At 40.7% G+C, this 18377-nt stretch overlaps 1 protein-coding gene across 2 annotated transcripts in view; it reads left to right on the top strand.

Annotated features, from left to right (window-relative positions):
- Window positions 1–14726: 14726 nt before the first annotated feature.
- The window catches only part of PEDS1 (plasmanylethanolamine desaturase 1), a 35869-nt gene continuing 32218 nt past the window's right edge, over window positions 14727–18377 (top strand). Inside the window, exon 1 of one of the 2 annotated variants that reach the window (XM_074288584.1) lies at window positions 14727–15036. In XM_074288584.1, the coding sequence (XP_074144685.1) occupies window positions 14832–15036 (205 nt within the window). In that variant the 5' untranslated portion in view covers window positions 14727–14831. The remainder of the gene's footprint in view (window positions 15037–18377) is intronic. The other variant, XM_074288585.1, reaches the window with a different exon arrangement.

Raw genomic sequence — 18377 nt, 5'->3', positions numbered from 1 at the left:
GAGTACCTTTGACCACTGTCCTTTGCAGTGTGAACTCTACCCGGCTCGCCTCCTCTGAGGCCTTCAAAGGTCTCTGGCCACAATCTCTTGAATCTATAGCTTAATAACCGGTAGCGCACTCAAGAACAGCCACGTGTAATCTTAAAAGCCTTTATTATACCTACTCACATAATGCCCTAACTGATGCCCTGACTTGTTGGTTCCCAAGTGAACACCTGGTCAGAAGACCCATGTGTTCACTACCAAAACCCTTACCTCTTTTGGCTACCCATCTTGGCTTGGCCACCCAGGCTGGGGAGCCAGGGTGAACAGCATGAGGTTAAAGAGGGCGGTTGCTGCCTGCAGTGGGCTTACATAGGGCCTGTGAGGTCACATACACAGCCAATCAGTGAGAGAGTCACCCATTACGAAACTATCTCAATATGGCCAGGATCCCGCCCAAGGGCAGTCCTAATATCCACAGAAATTATTTCCGGGCCTCAATCTCCCGATGCACTGTGTCCTCCCATTTAAAGGGCCCTTACATGAAATTAAGAGAATTCAATTCAGGTCCCATCTCGGCCATTTAGTTGCATAGTCTGGATATATGATTTCAACTCCCTGAATCTCAGTTTCCTGATATGTAAATTGGGAATTATACATAATACTACTAATAACTGCCTCTCTGAATCACAAATACTTAAGGGACAGGAAGTTAGGAAGATCATCTTCCTAAATTCAAATCTTTTCTTAGATACTTATTAACTATGTAACCCTGTGCAAATCATTTAATCATGTTTGCCTCTGTTTCCTCATCTGTAAAATGAGCTGGAGAAGCAATGACAAATTTCTTAAGTATCTTTGCCAAGAAAACTCCAAATGGGTCATGAAGAGCCTTGGACATGACTGAAAATGACTGAACAATAAAGAGGTTGAGATTCCCAGCCAATAAATAGGGTCAGAAAGAACCTGGAAACCAGTTATACCAACCTTATATATTTAAAAAGGCAAGCAAGTTATACATAACAGAGATCTTCAATTTCCTATATAATTCTATTTTCCTGTTCTACTATGTATATGAAAATGTCCTTATGGTGTTTGTTAATTCTGGAAAAAATATTATACTTGAAAAATAAAGAAATACCCTGGGGCAGCTAGGTGACACAGTGGCTAGAGCACCAGCCCTGAAGTCAGGAGGACTCCAGTTCATATCTGGACTCAGACACTTAACTGTCCTAGCTGTGTGACCCTGAGCAAGTTACTTAACCCCAATTGCCTCAGCAAAAAGAAAAAAGAAAAGAAATAAAAGAAATACCCAAATATAAATTTAAAAATCATTGTTGTCATTTCTATAATGTCAAAAATTATACTAGTAAGTGGCAGAGCTAGCACTTAGATCCAGGTCTTCTGAATAGACCAGTTTATGCAGTTGCCAAAATGATATTTTCAAAGCATAGATCTGACCAAGTTAACCCCCTTTGTCAAAAGATTCAGTTGCTCCTTATTTTCTTCAGGATCAAATACAAACTCCTCTTTTTGGCTTCCAGACTAAACCTACTATTCCATTATCCAATTTAGATTCTAGACAAATTAGTTATTTGTCATGCTTCAAACACAACTTTTCATCTCCTTTCAGTAAAGCTTTGTATAAACAGTCCTGTGTACCTGAAAATGCCTCTTCACCTTAACTTCGTGGAATTTCTAGCTTCCTTCAAAGTTGTAATTAAATGTTGCTTTCTTTTCTATATGAGGTCTTTTCTGATCTCTCCAACTATTGAGATGTCCTGTGCCCCGGTTATCTTGGATTTATTTTACAAGTTGCATCATTGTTTTGCTCATATAAGTTATGCATATTCATATGAGGTCTGCTGAAATGTGATTCTTATGCAGGTAAGAATAGCTCTCTCTAGAGTATCTGTTAGGATTACTAGGTGAGAACTCAGGTTGTCTGGACAGTGACAAGGTGAAAATTCAGGTTGTCTGGACAGTGACAAGGTGAGAACTCAGGTTGACTTGACAGTTCTCTGGCTCAGACCTTTGGTTCGGGCCTTTAAAGGGAGTTTACACATTAGGAATTCTAGGAGGAGCAAGCTCATTGGTTGGAGTACTTCTTCCCAGAAGCCCTTGCATTATCCCACACCCATTCTCTGGGAGGATAAAAAGAGACAACATTGAGCCTGGAGAGCAGTCTGGACTGGGGAAGGACAAGAGCTAGAGGAGATTCAGAGCCAGGATTCAGGAAGAAGAAGAGGCTGGCTGGAGGCTCCAGAAGCCTCCCAAGAAACCTGCTCATAGAGGAAAAGATTATACAGAAAAGAAACCTCCTCCCAGAGAAGGATTACAACTGAGAGACGATCAGAACATTACAAGTATCTTTCTCCCTTTCCTTCTCCAAAGGAGACTTTAGGAGAAGCTAGGTGGTATAGTGGATAGAGCACTTGCTTTAAAGTCAGAAGGACCAAAAGAGACTTTAATTCCTGTCAGAAGAGCAAGCAAGAGGTTATGACCCAGAGGCTGTCTGTGCTACTCTCTTTATAGTTCACTTAAATAGTGTTAGTTGAGAGGAAGGGTTTTTTTAGGTTTAAGCTACAGCTTCTGGTTGTTGTTCCATAATGGAAAAGGAAAGCCCAAGATTGACCTCCTTCCTACCAGATACCAGTTCCACAATGAACACACAAAGCAAATTGTAAAGAAACCTATTTGTTCAAGTTGATAGCAAACAGAAATCAGAGAAAGTATACATAGGATAATATATATCAGATAATACACAGAGAATGAACTCTCCAAAGAGGAAGATAACTCAGTCAGAGGAGAGAGAGAGTAAAAAAAAAGAGAGAAAAAGACAGAAACAGACAGAGACACAGAGACAGACACAGAGAAAATGAAAGTCAGCCTCAGATCTCTCCAAGTGGAAATTCCCTGGAGTTTCTAGACTACAAGCTGGAGATAGAGACATGATAGAGATTGTTACTTCTTCCTTCTTCCAAAGTTTTTCTCTCCTTTCAATGACCTGAAAAGTGGTTGGAGTCACGTATCTTCTCTAAGCTGAAAGCTAGTAGAGCCTGAAGAAACTTATAGAGGACCGAAGATAGTGGGGGAACTCTGGGTAAGGTATAAGACCCTTCAGCCCAGAGGAAACCTGCTGACAATATCTGGTTTGGCTCACCACTTCCCTTTGGTGCCCACCTTCCTTCCTGAGAAGTCAGGGAGGGCGTGACCACCTGTGTTCTACTTGAAGCAAGGGATACTTACACAGGGTGCTTATAGTTAGCACTTAGTGATTGATGAGATCTAATTGTGCATATTTAGTGGGCTGTAATGATGTAATCATATTGAGGTATTTAAGGGCTGAGAGTACTGGAAATAGGAGACTCCATCCTTGACCATCCTTGTGACTCTCCTGTCTACTTCACCCCTCCACTAAGACCAAGGCTGGTCCTGAGATCCTCCTGAGAGCTAGTCCAGACACTACAGAAAGTAGATTTCTCTCTTCTCTCTCACTCTTACTAGCTTTGTCCTGCCCCTTCACATGTATGTATAATCATTATATTTTAATTTTAATAATTGAGTAATCAATTTCTACCATTGAGGAGTCTTAGGCAATTGGCCCCTTGAACAAAAGATAACATTCTTTTCCTGCACCAAAACTATTTGCAGTTCCTAGCAAAGATCAGCTGGCACAAGTTAAACTTGAAACCTGTAACTATACAATACAAACACATTTATCAGCACTTTAAAATATACAGTACAAATACAATTATCTGCACTTTAAAAACAAGAGGTAATCTCTCAGTATGTTGGGTAACTGATCTTGGGTAACTGACTTAGGATGCCACTGAAAGTATAAGAAAATAAATTGCAATAGACAAAGCATTATACAGCACACAGCCTGAATGGATCCTACAGTGACAACATGTCTAATTTTATAAAGGACTCAGCACAAGCATACCTCTAAAGTACATGCATATCTGTAATATATAGCAGATCAATCAAAAGCAAAACAAAGTTAGCAATATAGTCAAAAGAACATAATAGCAAAATGAGAAACAAACGTGATCAAATATTACATATGAGGCATGTTTCACATTGACGTCTTCTAATAGTATTTCATGATACATGTGTAACTATATCTTCAGATTTACCTTAGCATAACTTAACCTAGTAAACTATCTGATACTCCTCTTGTTCATCATCTTCTACCTCAAATCAAATCAACGAATATATTTAGCTGCACACCCTTCTTAATACGGCCTCTTTGAAAGCTTTGTTCAAAGCTCCATCAATCACTGCCTTCCACAGGAAGTCTATCTTGATGCACTTCCCTGTTAGTGCCTTCCCTGATTATACCTTGTTTTTACTTTGTATTTATTTTGTATAACTTTAGCTGTCTGTATTGTTTCCTTTAATGGAACATAATTTCTTAAAGGCAGAAACTTGTTCATTTTTTACTTTGTATCTTCAGTGCTTAGCCAATTTCCTAAAGTGTCTGATACATAGTAGGTATTTATTAATGTTTATTGATTGATATAATGTTCAAGGCTGAAGATATAGAGATGAGTAACAATCCTTGCCTTCAAGAAGTGTATACTCTAAGAAAAGATTGTTTCTAATTGGATGGGCTCAGAAAAGACTTCAGAGTCTCATCAAAGCTATCTTAAAAGATTTTAAGGAATGAAGAGGCAGAAAAGAGTATAGGAGTGCAAATGAAAAAGATTCTTAGAGATCTAATGGATCTTATTTATAGATGAAGAAATTGAGACCCAGAGCATTTAAATGACTTGTCCACTGTCAAATAATAATTAGGAGAGCTGGAATTCAAATTCAGCTTTCTTGGATCATAAAAGAATGTCCTAGGGGCAGCTAAGTGGCACAGTGGACAGAGCACCAGCCTTGAATTCAGGAGGACCTGAGTTCAAATCTGACCTCAGACACTTAACACTTCCTAGCTGTGTGACCCTGGGCAAGTCACTTAACCCCAACTGCCTCAGCAAAAACAAAACAAAACAAACAAACAAAAAATGTCCATTACACTATGCCATGCTGCATCCTAGGCTGGGGTGGTCTTCATAAATGAAGAGGGGTGGAAGAGGGTAGTGACAACAAGATCAAGGAACAGTCTAATTTGGCTGGAACATAGAGTGCATGAAGGAAACAGATAGTAAATTAGTCTAGTTTGGAGGCAGACAGTAAGTCTTAAACTTCAGAATAAAAAAGATAATATTTTCAACAATGAGGTATATTTCATCTAGAATCTTAGATTTAGAAACTTAATGGTACATCAGATTATTGTGTCCAATCCTCTCATTTTACAAATAGGGAAATTGAGACACAGGGAAGTAAGTAGCTTGCCTAAATCAGAAAGGTAAAAGTATTGGGACAAAGATTCTGACTCCAAAACAAACTCTTTTCATTGTGATAGTGATGAGGTTTAGATTTTGGGAACCCAAATGAAATTAGGGTTTCTGATGGTTAGGGAGTTAAATGAGGTTTTGTGGCAGGTTCGGGGTTCAGGATAGGTTTTGGCACAAGGGTAGGGAGTTTTGGGGATTCCCTTCTAGTGGCACAGAAGCTCTCTGTAAAGGAATTTACAGACTTGAAAACCTCGATTGATAAAAGAGGTTTATTATGGAAACTGGAAGTAAGATTTAAAGTCTGGTTAAGGAAATAGGTGAGGATAAAGAGAAGAGGACACTGGAAAAGAGTATTCCAGTGGGCAGAGGCTCCTTAAGATGCCAAGCATGGTATAGGTAGTATGTTTGGAATCTCTGTAAAGAGAGGATTTTAGTTTGGTTCTTTTTATAATGAGAGATTTAGCTAAAGGGAGCCTGTGAGTCCCAAGTTGGCGCCTCACTGGGTTTCAGCTAGGGCTAGAATTTGCTTGGTGGGGGTTAGGAAACCCAAGTGGATCATCAGAATGGGGGCTGGGACAACCCAAATTGGCTCAGATCCGATGGGGACTAGGATAAGCCCTGATCTCCTATTGAAATTCAAAGGGGTGCTTTTGACCAGGATTTGTGAATCAAAGGTCCTGGCATCCTGGATTGATAATGTGTCAATGGGATGAGTGTATTCCAACAAGAGATCATGTTCTTGCTAGAAACCCAAGAACTAACTCTGAAGGATTATCTTGTACTGACAGAATTACTTCTGTAGAAAGAACTACCTTGTATTCATTCCATTGTTACTTTATGTAATATGGAGATTATGGTATAGATATCAACTCCTGAGGCTATCTTGTATAAATAGAATGGGCAGACCACCAGTAGATTTACTGAAGCACAAAATTAGCAAAGTTAGCACACCTTGTGGGTTCTTTCCAGTTAAAGGTCTTACTTCTTCTTCCCTTGTTAATTTTGAGTTCATTAGGAACTTTTTCAGCTTGTTAAATTTCACAATAAAGCTTTGTCCTTTGCCCTGAAAATGGTTTGAGGCTATGAATTCATTCCAAAAGACTTCACACCTTTCTAACTTAATTGTATCTCATCAATTATACCATGATACTTCCCTTAAAAGGGGCTTCCTTCCTATATTCTTTGTTGTTGTTCAGCCATTTTAATTATAGTTGATTCTCCATGATCCCATTTGGTATTCTCTTGACAAAGATACTGGAGTACTTTTGCCATTTCTTTATCCAGCTCATTTTACAGATGAGGAACTGAAGGAAATAGGATTAAGTGATTTACCCAGGATCATATAGATAGTAAGTGTCTGAGGCCATATTTGAACTCATAAAGATGATTCTTTCTGATTCTAGATTAGGTACTCAATTGTGCCATCTATCCCCCTAATCATTTTTTTAAAAATGTTTAAATATTATTTCTCCCCCAAATATATGCAAAGATAGTTTTCAACATTCACCTTTGCAAAACTCTTTCTCTTCCCCTTCCCTCTTCCTCAAGATAGCTAACAATCCAATATAGGTTAAACATGTTCAATTCTTCTAACATATGTTGATATTCATCATGTAGCACAAGAAAAATCAGATAAATTAAAAAAAACATAAGAAAGAGAAAAATTAAGCAAACAACAACCAAAAAACAACAGCAAAAATATTATGCTTTGATCACATTCAGTTGTCACAGCTCTCTCTGGATAAAGATGGCACTTTCCATCACAAGTCTGTTGAATTTACCTTAAGTCACCTCATTGTTGAAAAGAGCCAAGTCCATCACAGTGGATCATCACATATGCTATTACTGTGTACAATGTTCTCTTGGTTCTGCTCACTTAAGTTAGCATCAGTTCATGTAATCTTTTCAGGTTTTTCTGAAATCTGACTGCTCATCATTTCTTATAGAACAATAATATTCCATTACATTCATATAGCATGGCATACAACAATTGATAGGCATCCAATTTTCAGATCTTTGCCACTACAAAAATGGCTGCTACAAATATTTGTGCATATGTGGGTCCTTTCCCCTCTTTTATGATCTCTTTGGGATGCAGACTCTTTGGGATAGAGACACTGTCAGATCAAAGGGTATGCATAGTTTGATAGCCCTTTAGGCATAGTTCCAAATTGTTCTCCAAAAAGGTTGGATCATTTCACAACTCCACCAACAATGAATTAATATCCCAGTTTTTCCACATCCCCCTCCAACATTTATCATTATCTTTTCCTGTCATCTTAACAGTGTGAAAAGAAATGTGAAGTACTATCTTAGAATTGCCTTAATTTGCATTTGTCTAATCAAGAGTGATTTAGAGCATTTTTTCACATTATTAGAAATGACTTTAATTTTTTCATCTGAAAATGTGCTTATATCCTTTGACCATTTATCAATTGATTTCCCCCTAGTCATTTTAAAGGACTTCCCTAGAACTTCCATCTCCACTATTTCCTTCATTAAGTTGATCACCCTAATAGCACATGGTCAAAACAAATTAGAGATTTCACTGCTTCTGATTTAGAGATCAAGCAGTCAATCATTAATTACACAAATGCACCATACCTGTAAAATTTTTATTCCTTTACCAAGGGCTAAAGTGATCTCACAAAACAAAACAAAACAAAAAAAACTATCAAACATTACCCTGTCCTTAAGAAACTTGTAGAATGAGTTAGTCCTGGGAAGAAGTTTCTCTTGAAATAGAAATAAACTTCTTGATGTATAAGCTCCCACTACAAAAGATTTTTATTAGTCCCTTTGTCTTCTATAAACTCTTAATCTCTTGAAAGATCAAATGTAAAATCCTCTGTTTGGCTTTCTACCTTAATCTCCTTCACATGTTCTGCTATGTAATGTTACTGGCCTCCTTGGGATTCTAACTCCCAACTCCTTCCAACTACCAAAGTTTTTTCACTGGCTGTTCCATATGCCTGGAATTTACTACCTCCTTGTCTCTATCTCCTGGCTTCTCTGGCTTCCTTCAAGCCTTAGCTAACATCTCTCCTTTGGTAAGAAACTTTCCCTAGTACTCTTTAATCTTAATGCCTTCCCTCTGAGATTATCTATTAAATAATCCTGTTTATATCTTATTTGTACACAGTTATTTACATGTTGTCTCCCTCTTTAAATTGTGAGGTCCTTGAGGGCAGGAGTTATTTTTGTCTTTTTTTATATTCACCTTGTATTTTTTTTTTGTATCTTTTTCTATTTATCAGACACTGTGTTTGCCTGGCATATAATTGACATTTAATAAATGCTAATTGACTGACTGGCTGACTTTATAGTGAAGAAAAAAAGTGAAACATGACATTGGCTAAATGGGTTTTTGTTTACACTTGATTTAAAAACAAACAAACAAAAAAAACTTTGTGTTGTTTTTTTCCCTACTGGTTTCACCAGTTATTTATTCTGACGTAGGAAAAAATAAGATTGTAACATATTACTGAATCCTTTGGAATACTTTGGGTCAATGCAGCTTTTATTGAGTTCCTACCATGAGCAAGGAAAAGTCTTGTTCTGGGGCTGGGAGAGCCAAGGAGATTTAGTTTTAAAGATCACAGAAATTTGGTATCAGAAGATCTGAGTTGGAATCTCAGTTCTACTCCCCGTATGGCTTTTGAGCAGATTCCAATCTGAGCCTGTTTCCTTATCTATAAAATGAAGAAACTGGAGGAAGCAATCTCTAAGATTTTACTCGCTATAAATCATATCAATTAAAGTCCCTTTGTCCTCATGCAAAAGGTTAGTGAGAAACTCTACTTACCACAATTCAGCAAACATTGATTAAATTCCTATTATATTTAGAGATGTGACAAAGGTGAAAACACCATGGTTACTGCCCACAAGTTGTTTACAATTAGCTGAGAGAAAGATGTATGCTTAGATTACTTTAATGCAATGTGAAATTTAAATGAATAGAAGAGATCTTTCTTTCTTTCTTTCTTTCTTTTTTTTTTTTTTTTTTTTTTTTTTTTTTGCTGAGGCACTTGGGTTTAAGTGACTTGTCCAGGATCACACTGCTAGGAATGTTAAGTGTCTGAGGTCAAATTTGAACTCAGATCATCCTGATTTCAGGGCTGGTACTCTATCCACTACGCCACCTACCTGTCCCTTAACATTTAAAAAAAAAAAAAAATTTTTTTTTTGAGTTCCAAATTTTCTCCCTTCCTTCTTCCTAAAATGGTAAGCAATTTGACATAAGTTATATATGTATAATCATGTAAAATATATTCCATATTAGACATGAAAGAAAAAATGGGAGAAAAAAGAAAGTGAAAATTGGATGTTTTGATCTTCATTCAGTCTCCTTCAGTTCTTTCTGGAAGTCAAATGCACATTTATCAAGCAACACTCTTTCTTCACTACTCTTCTAAAAAAACTAGCTAGTTTTCTTCAAAACTTACCTCAAATGACACCTCCTACAGAAAGTCAATACTATGGTAGATTTCTTTGCCATCTCTTGAGGCAACTCTTAGATATCATATTAAGAACACCTGATGTCAACAAACATCTTTATTTTACAGATGAAGAAACAGACTTTTCCTTAAGTTGTGACTTGTTCAACATTAGGCAACTAATAATTAGGGACAGGTTTTAAAACTAGGGCTTTCAGCATCCCACAATGTTGCTGTTACTGTGTAACATAGTTCTTTTTCTGGATGCAGATGGTGTTTTCTATTCAGAGTTTATTGGATTTGCCTTGGATCATTTAACCACTGAGATGATCCAAGTCTTTCATAGTTGATCATGACATAATTTTGTTATTGCTGTGCACAATGCTCTGGTCCTGCTCACTTCACTCAGCATCAGTTCATGTAAATCTTTTCAGGCTTTTCTGAAATCTGCCTTCTGATCATTTCTTATAGAACAATAATATTCTATAACATTCATATGTTATAACTCATTCAGCCATTCTCTAATTGATGGGCAACCTCTCAATTTCTAATTCCTTTCCACTACAATAAGAGCTGCTACAAACATTTTTGCACATGTAGCTCTTTTCCCCTCTTTTATGGTCTCTTTGGAATACAGACCCAATAGTGGCACAACTAAATCACAATTTCATAGCTCTTTGTGCTTAGTTCCAAATTGCTCTCCAGAATGGTTGAATAAGTACATACCAACAATGTCATAATTTTCCACATCTCCTCCAACATTTATTATTATCTTTTCCCATAGTCTTAGCCAATTTAATTTCTTTATCTGAAAATTACTGTTTATATCCTTTGACCATTTATCAATTGGGGAATGACTTATATTCTTATAAATTTGATTCAGTTCTCTATATATTTTTTAAATGAGGCCTTTTTATGGAATATTATTATTCTGTAAGAAATAACCAGCAGGATGATTTGAGAGAGGCCTGAAGAGACTTACATGAACTGATGCTAAATGAATGAGCATAATCTCATTTATATATGGCAACAAGACTATATGATGATCAATTCTGATGGATATGGCTCTCTTGGACAATGAGGTGATTCAAATCAATTCCAATTGTTCAGTGATGAAGAAAGCCATCCATCTACACCCAAAGTGAGGACCATGGGAGCTAAGTGTGGACCACAACATATTTCCTGTTGTTGTTTTCTTGCATTTTGTTTTCTTTCCCAGTTTTTTTTTTCCTTCTTGATCCTTTTTTTTTCTTGTGCAGCAAAATAACTATATAAATATGTATATATATATTGGACTTAACATATATTTTAATGTATTTAACATGTATTGGACTACCTGCCATCTAGGGAAGGGGGTGGAGACAAGGAGGGGATAATTTGGTACAGAAGGATTTGCAAGGATCAATGTTGGAAAAGTGCCCATGCATATATTTTGTAAATAAAATTTAAAAAAAAAAAAGCTTTAATAAAAAAATTAAAAAAAAAAAAAAAAGAAATGAGGCCTTTATCAGAAAAAAAAAAAAAAAAAAAAAAACCTGGCTGTAAAAATTGTTTCACAGATTTCTGCTTCCCTTCTAATCTTGGTTGTATTAGTTTTGCTTGTGCAAAAATTCTTTAATGTAATGTAATCACAATTATCCATTTTGTATTTCATAACATTTTCTATCTCTTGTTTGGTCATAAAGTCCTCCCTTCTCCAAAGATTTGACAGGCAAATTATCCTTTGCTCTCTTAATTTGCTTATAGTATCACCTTTATGTCTAAATCATGATACCTCTTTTGACCTTATCTTGGTATGAGGTATGAGATGTTGGTCTCTGCATAGTTTCTGCCATACTATTTTCCAGTTTTTCTAACAATTTCTGTCAAATAGTAGGTTCTTATCCCAGAAGCTGGAATCTTTGAGTTTAACTGTAGATTACTATAGTCATTTACTATTGTGTCTTGTGTACCTAATATATTCCACTGGTCCATCACTTTATTTCTTAGCCAGAACCAAATGTTTTTAATGACTGCTGCTTTACAATTCAGTTTTATTTTGTTATTATTTTTTCTAGCTTTATAAAATAATTCTTCAGCAGTTTGATTGAAGAATTGTCATTTTTATTACATTAGCTTGACCTATCCATGAGCAATTCATACTTTTTCAATTGTATAGATCTAACTTTACTTATGTGAAAAGTGTTCCTTTTCTGCATTTTTCTTGGCAGTTAGACTCCTAAATATATTATAGTCTTCAGCTATTTTAAATGGAATTTCTCTTTTTATCTCTTGCTACTGAGCTTTATTGTTAACATATAGAAATGCCAATGATTTATGTGGCTTATTTCATATCTTTCAACTTTGCTAAAGTTGCTAATTATTTCAAGTTTCTCTAGTTTCATCGATTCTTTAAATTCTCTAAATATAGCATTATATTATCTTCAAAGTGATTGTTTTGTTTCCTCATTGTGTACTCTAAGTGCTTCAATTTCTTTTTCTTCTCTCATTGCTAAAGTTAACATTTCTAATATAATATTGAAAAACAGTGGTGATAATAAACATCTTTGTTTCACCCCTGATCATATTGGGAATGTTTCCATTATAGCTAAAGCTTGGTGATTTCAGATAGTTGATACTCATCATTTTAAAGAAAACTCCAATTATTCCTATACTCTCTAGTGTTTTTGTTAAGAATGGATGCTATATTTTGTCAAATGCTTTTTCTGCAATTATTGAGATATTCATATGATTTCTGTTAGTCTTGTTATTGATATGGTCAGTTTTGCTGATTGTTTTCCTGATATTGAATTGGCCTGGCATTCCTTCATTTTTAACCTTAAGCCACTTAGTCATTTTATCCTGATGATAAATTTCTGTAATATCTTTGCTAATATTTTATCTAATATTTGTGCATTTATAAATGCCATTCTTCTTGCACTTTCCCTAACATTGCCAACATTTTTCTATTTCCCTGTCTTTGCAGTTGCTGTTCCCAACACCTCTCATTTCCCCGACCTTCACCTCCACCTCTGAGTTTTCCTGGTTTCTTTAGGGTTTCAACTCAAATCCCACTTTTTTTGGGAGGTCTTCCCTAGTTTCTCCTCTGCCCCACCAGGTGTTAGTTTTTTCCATATTCCGATTGTCTTCCACACACTGTAACGGTTTTGTATAAGGCAACCTAGGAGTTGAATTGTCTCTCTCATTAGAATGTGAACTCTTTGAAGGCTGGGACTCTTTTAACTGGGTATCCTTAGTCCTTACTTAACACAGAGTAAGTACCCTAATGAATTTACTTGTTGACAGTTTAAACAAGTTTAAAGAGGGAGGCAATTTTAGGGCTGAGAGAATGGGTTGAGACAATGCTGTTTAATAGAACAGGAAGAGATTAAGCTACGGAAAATCTGAGGATGGTAATCCATTTATCTTAATGAGAAGGGCGATGTAAGCTGGGAAAGAGATTTGACTTTAGAGGACTATGAAGGCCAGAACGTTTGGACGTAGTGACTCGGACTAAATTCTCGGGGAGAGGACTTTGTTTGATAGGAAACGTAGAAAAGAGGAGGAGCTGGTTAGTCCCTAGTGTGAAGTGTCAGTTTTAGTGGGAGTTCGGAAGAGACCGGAGAGTAGCACTTATCTTCCGAAGCACCGCGCCCTTCAAATATCATTCTGTATGCTATGATAGAATTACATCTAGCCCTTCTTGCAGCACGGTATCATAGAACTCACTTAGAGATAACCATTTCATAGATGAGGAAATGCGGTTCCCATCAATCAGAAACTTGTTTATAACTAAAGAGGTACTGGGGAAGAAGAGCCCTCCCTGCCATGTTCCTTGTTTGGAGACCAAGTTTGTTGTCCCGGTGACGACTGTATGATGGAGCTAAGAAAAAATAAGTTGGGGATTAGGGTTGGGGAGATAGGGGCTTTAGGTGACTTTCTGTGTCCCTTTGGATCATACTGTCGGCAGGGTTCCTGGCAAGCGCAGAGAAATGAGGGGTTTGCCATTTCCTTCTCCGGTAGATTAGATTAAACAGACGTGATGTACTCAGTCCGGGCGCACTCTAGCCGCTTCCTCAGACCCGTACCTGCCCTCTATCTGCTGGCAGACCCGTCCCTGGGACTGCTGGCTCTGGGCCCCTCTGTGTGAGATAAGGGATTGGGGCTGTGATGATGATCTCGGAATCCTCCCCCAGCTTCAGATAGTGGATTGGAGTAGAAATCAGAGACGTGCCCCCCTAAAGGAGGCAGGGGAGGACACAGGCCCTTTACAAACCGGGACTGGGAAATGTAGGGGGGCGGGGGGGGGGCTCAGCGGGCCGGGCCTGGAACCGGGAGAATGGGTTCCGTCACGACCGGTAGCGCCCTGGGCGAGTCCCACAGAAGGAAGCGCCCCAGTGTGTGCTATGGTCCCCGGAGTCCCAGAGAGTCGGACACAAGCTAGGGCAGCCCCGACAGCCGCACCAGTCAGAGACTTCCAGATTTGTTCTTAGAATCATTCTTCCAGATCTTCTAAAGCAGCCCCCGCCGATACTAGAGGGGAGCTGTTACCCAAGGTCACAAGGTAGCCGCGGCGTTCAGAGCCTCATCTCCTTTGACCGGAGAGCTAGTCGTCACAGCAATCTATGAGTCCGGAATTGTTAATGCTTTTCTCTCTCTCTCACGAGGCTGTGGGAGCCCCCCGAACTGAGGCTCCCCTAGAAAGACTGCGGGGAGGGAGTGTGGGGGAGCTTGCTGAACCAGGGGCAGGGGTGGGGGCGGGGGGCGGGAGGGCGCCAGATGTGCCTCAGGGCGGCCCCCAGATGTGCCCCTCCTCCTCCCTCACCCGAACGGGCTGGATTGGCCAGCTTTTCGATCGCGCCCCTAGCTCGCTCCCCATTGGCCGGGACCGCCCCTGGAGAGCACTCTGATTGGCTATGACGCACAGGGGTCCGGGCGAGGCCCAGTCGCGGCGCCGCCGCCGCCGCCGCCGCTTCGGCCCCTCCAGTTCATTAGGAGACGATCGCTCCATGCGGCTCTGGCGGCCGGAGCTCTGAGCTGCTAGAGAGCAGGGGAGGGGTCGCGGGGCTGAAGCCGGGACTGGGCCATGGCGAGCGGCGGGAGCGGCGGAGAGGAAGGAGGCGGGGAGCGCCGGTGTCCGGAGCCCGACAAGTCTTCGGAGCCGGGACGTGGCCCCGAGGGGGAGAAGGCGGTGGCGGCGGCGGCGGCGGCGGCAGCAGCGGACGGCGGGGGACGGCGCTGGGGAGCGCAGCACGCAGGGGCCCGCGAGCTGGCCCAGCTCTACTCTCCAGGTAGGACAGACAGTGCCGGGCCCCTTGCACGGCCCGGCGCGTGCATCCCCGCCCCTGTCAGGACCCCGGACCTAGCCCAGCCCCCCCCCCCCCCCTTCTGCATCCCCATCTCCGGGAAGCGATCCTCCCCGCAGCCTGCCCCTGTCTCGGAGAAGGGACTAGAACCTTCCCTCCGCAGCGTTCGCCCGTGAAGCTTTCCGGGACCCGCTGAAAGACCCTCCTGCCTTCTCCCCCGCATAACCCGTAATTAATCTCAGGGGGGGAGAAGGAGGGGAGAAAACGATGGATGCCCGGGCCCTCCGTAGTCTGGTGAGATTCAGCATTGAGGGTGCAGGCCGTCTCCCATCCGGGACCCCCGCTCCGAAGAGGTTTTGTGCCCGAGGAGAAGCCATTGCCTGTCCGTAGTCCGGGAGGTTGTGGGAGAGAGCGTGGTTTTTTCTTCGTTCTCTGGGGGGAGGGGCTTTCATGGCTTGTTCCCCTAAAGGCCTGAAGTTCATCCAGCATCATCATACCCAGCCCTCCTTCCTTTCCCAGTTTAGATAGGAGAGCTTTCCTCCCTAACTCCCCACCCATGGGCTGCTCCCCGGGACATCCCCCTGGCCCCTGGGCCACAGATTCCAGCCTTCCTGCAAAGGGCAGCAGCAGCATCCCCAGAGCCTCTTCAAACGCCTTACCTCACTCTTAGGTTCTTGTACTTTCCTACCCAGAGGTTTCCAAAGCTTGGCCATCATTATGTTAGGGACCCTACTTCCCTCCTCCAGGGAACCTCCATCCTCCATTCTTTGGCCTTTGCTCCAGGCCTAACCCTTTTTCCCTACTCAAAGCCTCTGGGGTCTCTGGCCTCCTCCCAGCAGATCTCAAGTGATGGAATTGTGGTACCTGAAAGGGGAGAAGGAAGCTGGGAGGTGCTGCTGGAATTTCAAAAGCTGGATGCTTACACTCCTTCCCCTGTAATTAACGAGGAGCGTGGGGTCAGCGCTTTAATAAGACAGCATGACATTGGGTCAGGTAGCCAAACTCAGTTCCTTCCCCATCCTGCCCAAAGCTGAAATCCACACAGCTGCGCTGCAGTGAGACAGTCCTTTGTTTGCAAAATGCCTTGTCATTTTTTCCCTCATTGGTCCCTCATCCAAATTAACTGAGCACCTACTGTACATGAGAGGTCTGCGCTAGCTGTTGTGCAGGAGGAGGCCTGGACGTGGGGCTGGTATCACTGACCCAGGGCCCTGGCTCAGTTAATGGCACCCGCCTCTTATTCAGCTTTGCAGCCCTGAGGCATGTTTGGACTCCCCCAAGTGCATAGGGTCACTCAGGTAGACTAATGCCAGTGTCCCCCACCTCCTGATAGTAGTTGTGACAAAAATGAGTTCTTTGAAAACAATCTAGATAGGCCAGGTTTTTTTCCTCAAGCTCTGTGAGGCAAGGGCTATGTCTTATCTCTTAATGTTCTGCACAATGTTCTGGGCATAATAGTTCTTAGAATAAATGAATGTTTGAATAAATGAGGTGGGAGCCCCCAGCTTTCTTCTGGGCTGCTTATCACTCACTACCTTTAGCTTTGAGTAGTGGAAAGAACATAGAATTGGAAGTAAAAAATCCAGGTCCTACACCCAGATTTGCTATTATCTAAATGAATGACCTTGAACTAAGTCCTTTGTTCTTTTTGAACCTCAGCTTTCTTTGTTAAAATGAAAAATTTGGACTAGATTCTACCTGAAGTCCTTTCTATCAGCAGCTGGTCTAGGATTCTGTGATCATTGGGCTGTGACCCTCTGCCACCATTCTCCAGCCTAATCACAATACTTCTTAACTCCTGCCTCTTTCCACCCTAGTGAAGTAGCAAATTTCCCTTTCCCCGGGCCAGGGCTACACACCAAACTCTTGCACTTTGGTCATCTGGTGACTGACCACTGTTCTCTTCACTTTAAAGCCTGCCTGAATTGTGATCTTTCTCCAGCCCTCCCAAAGGGAAATGCCAACTTGCTTTCTTCCCTCACCTAGTTTTCTGGTTACTGTCTGTGTTTTACTTTGACTACTGCCCAAGTACCTGGTCATCTGATTTCACCAAGCATAGTCCCTAGCAAGGGCCCAACTCATCAAAAAAATGACTCTGATGTTTTCATAAACCTCATTACCAGATCTGAAGTCCTAGACTCCAGGAACCAAGATAAATTTGGGAGAAGACAGGCTAGGGCAGAGTTAGAATGAGAAATGTGTTAGTACATTCTTGCTCCTGACTTTTGGTCCCTGGTTAGTCTGGTTTCTCTGAATTATTTTTTAGTAAGATCGCCATCCTGATAATGACTTTTTTTTTTCCCCCTGACCTTGAAACTACTTTGTGATCAAGTAGTTCTTGAGTCTGCAGATAATCCTTATAGATCAGGGTAGGAGATGAGTTTTGAGATAGTATTTCCCCATTTTCTTTAGAGCATCTATTTTTGGCATGTTTGGGGATAAGGGAAATCTATGACCCAGGAAGTTTAAAGGCCTTTGGAACACTTTGTAGTTTATCTTCCTGACATATACCAGTGGGGATGGTGAACAAACTGGATTACTCCTTATCCCCTCTCTGGGCCTCCCTGTCACCTTTAAAACTAAGAGGTTGAACCAGAAAATCTGTCAAGAGTTGTTTAAGCATTTTTTTTGGTGGGGGGCGGGGGGGGGAAGCTAGGCAATTGGGTTAAGTGACTTGTCTAGGAACACACAGCTAGTAAGTGTCAGATGTCTAAGGTAGAACTTCAGTTCAGGTCCTCCTTACTCCAGAGTCAGTGCTCTACCCATTGTGCCACCTAATTACCCCCAAGTATATTTTGTGATGGTACAGAATAAGCAGGTAGTTGTCCAGGATAATCATGGCTGTGAAGATCTCCTTCTGCACTGCCACTCTATAAGGGTAGGATATTGATCAGCAGCTGGGCCCCCACTTCAACTCTCCAAACAGTTAACATGCTGATACACAGGATTCTGATTCCACCATGGGAGTCATGGAATCATGTGTCAGAACTAGAAGAGACCGTTAGGAGAATGTTATTACAACTTCAGAGATCATCTCTTAGAATCTCGGTCTTAAAGGCTTAACTCAGTTCTTAGCTCCTACTTAAAGCCTTCCCTAAATCTCTTCCCCAGCCCTCTTCCAACTCTCCCCTTTCAGTTAAGTAGTCACTCCTCAGTTGTGGAGTTATTCAGTCTTGTCCTACTCTTCATGACCCCATTTGGGATTTTCTTGGCAGTTACAGGAGTGGGTTCCATTTCCTTTTCCAGTTCATTTTACAGATGAGGAAACTGAGGCAAGCACAATTAATGGTCTTATCCAGCATTACATAGCTATTCCAGTGCTCTAT

Source organism: Sminthopsis crassicaudata, chromosome 2, assembly GCF_048593235.1.
Source record: "Sminthopsis crassicaudata isolate SCR6 chromosome 2, ASM4859323v1, whole genome shotgun sequence".
Lineage (NCBI taxonomy): Eukaryota > Metazoa > Chordata > Mammalia > Dasyuromorphia > Dasyuridae > Sminthopsis > Sminthopsis crassicaudata.
The sequence above is the reverse complement of the archived record's forward strand: the minus strand, read 5'-3'. Positions and strand labels throughout refer to the sequence as shown.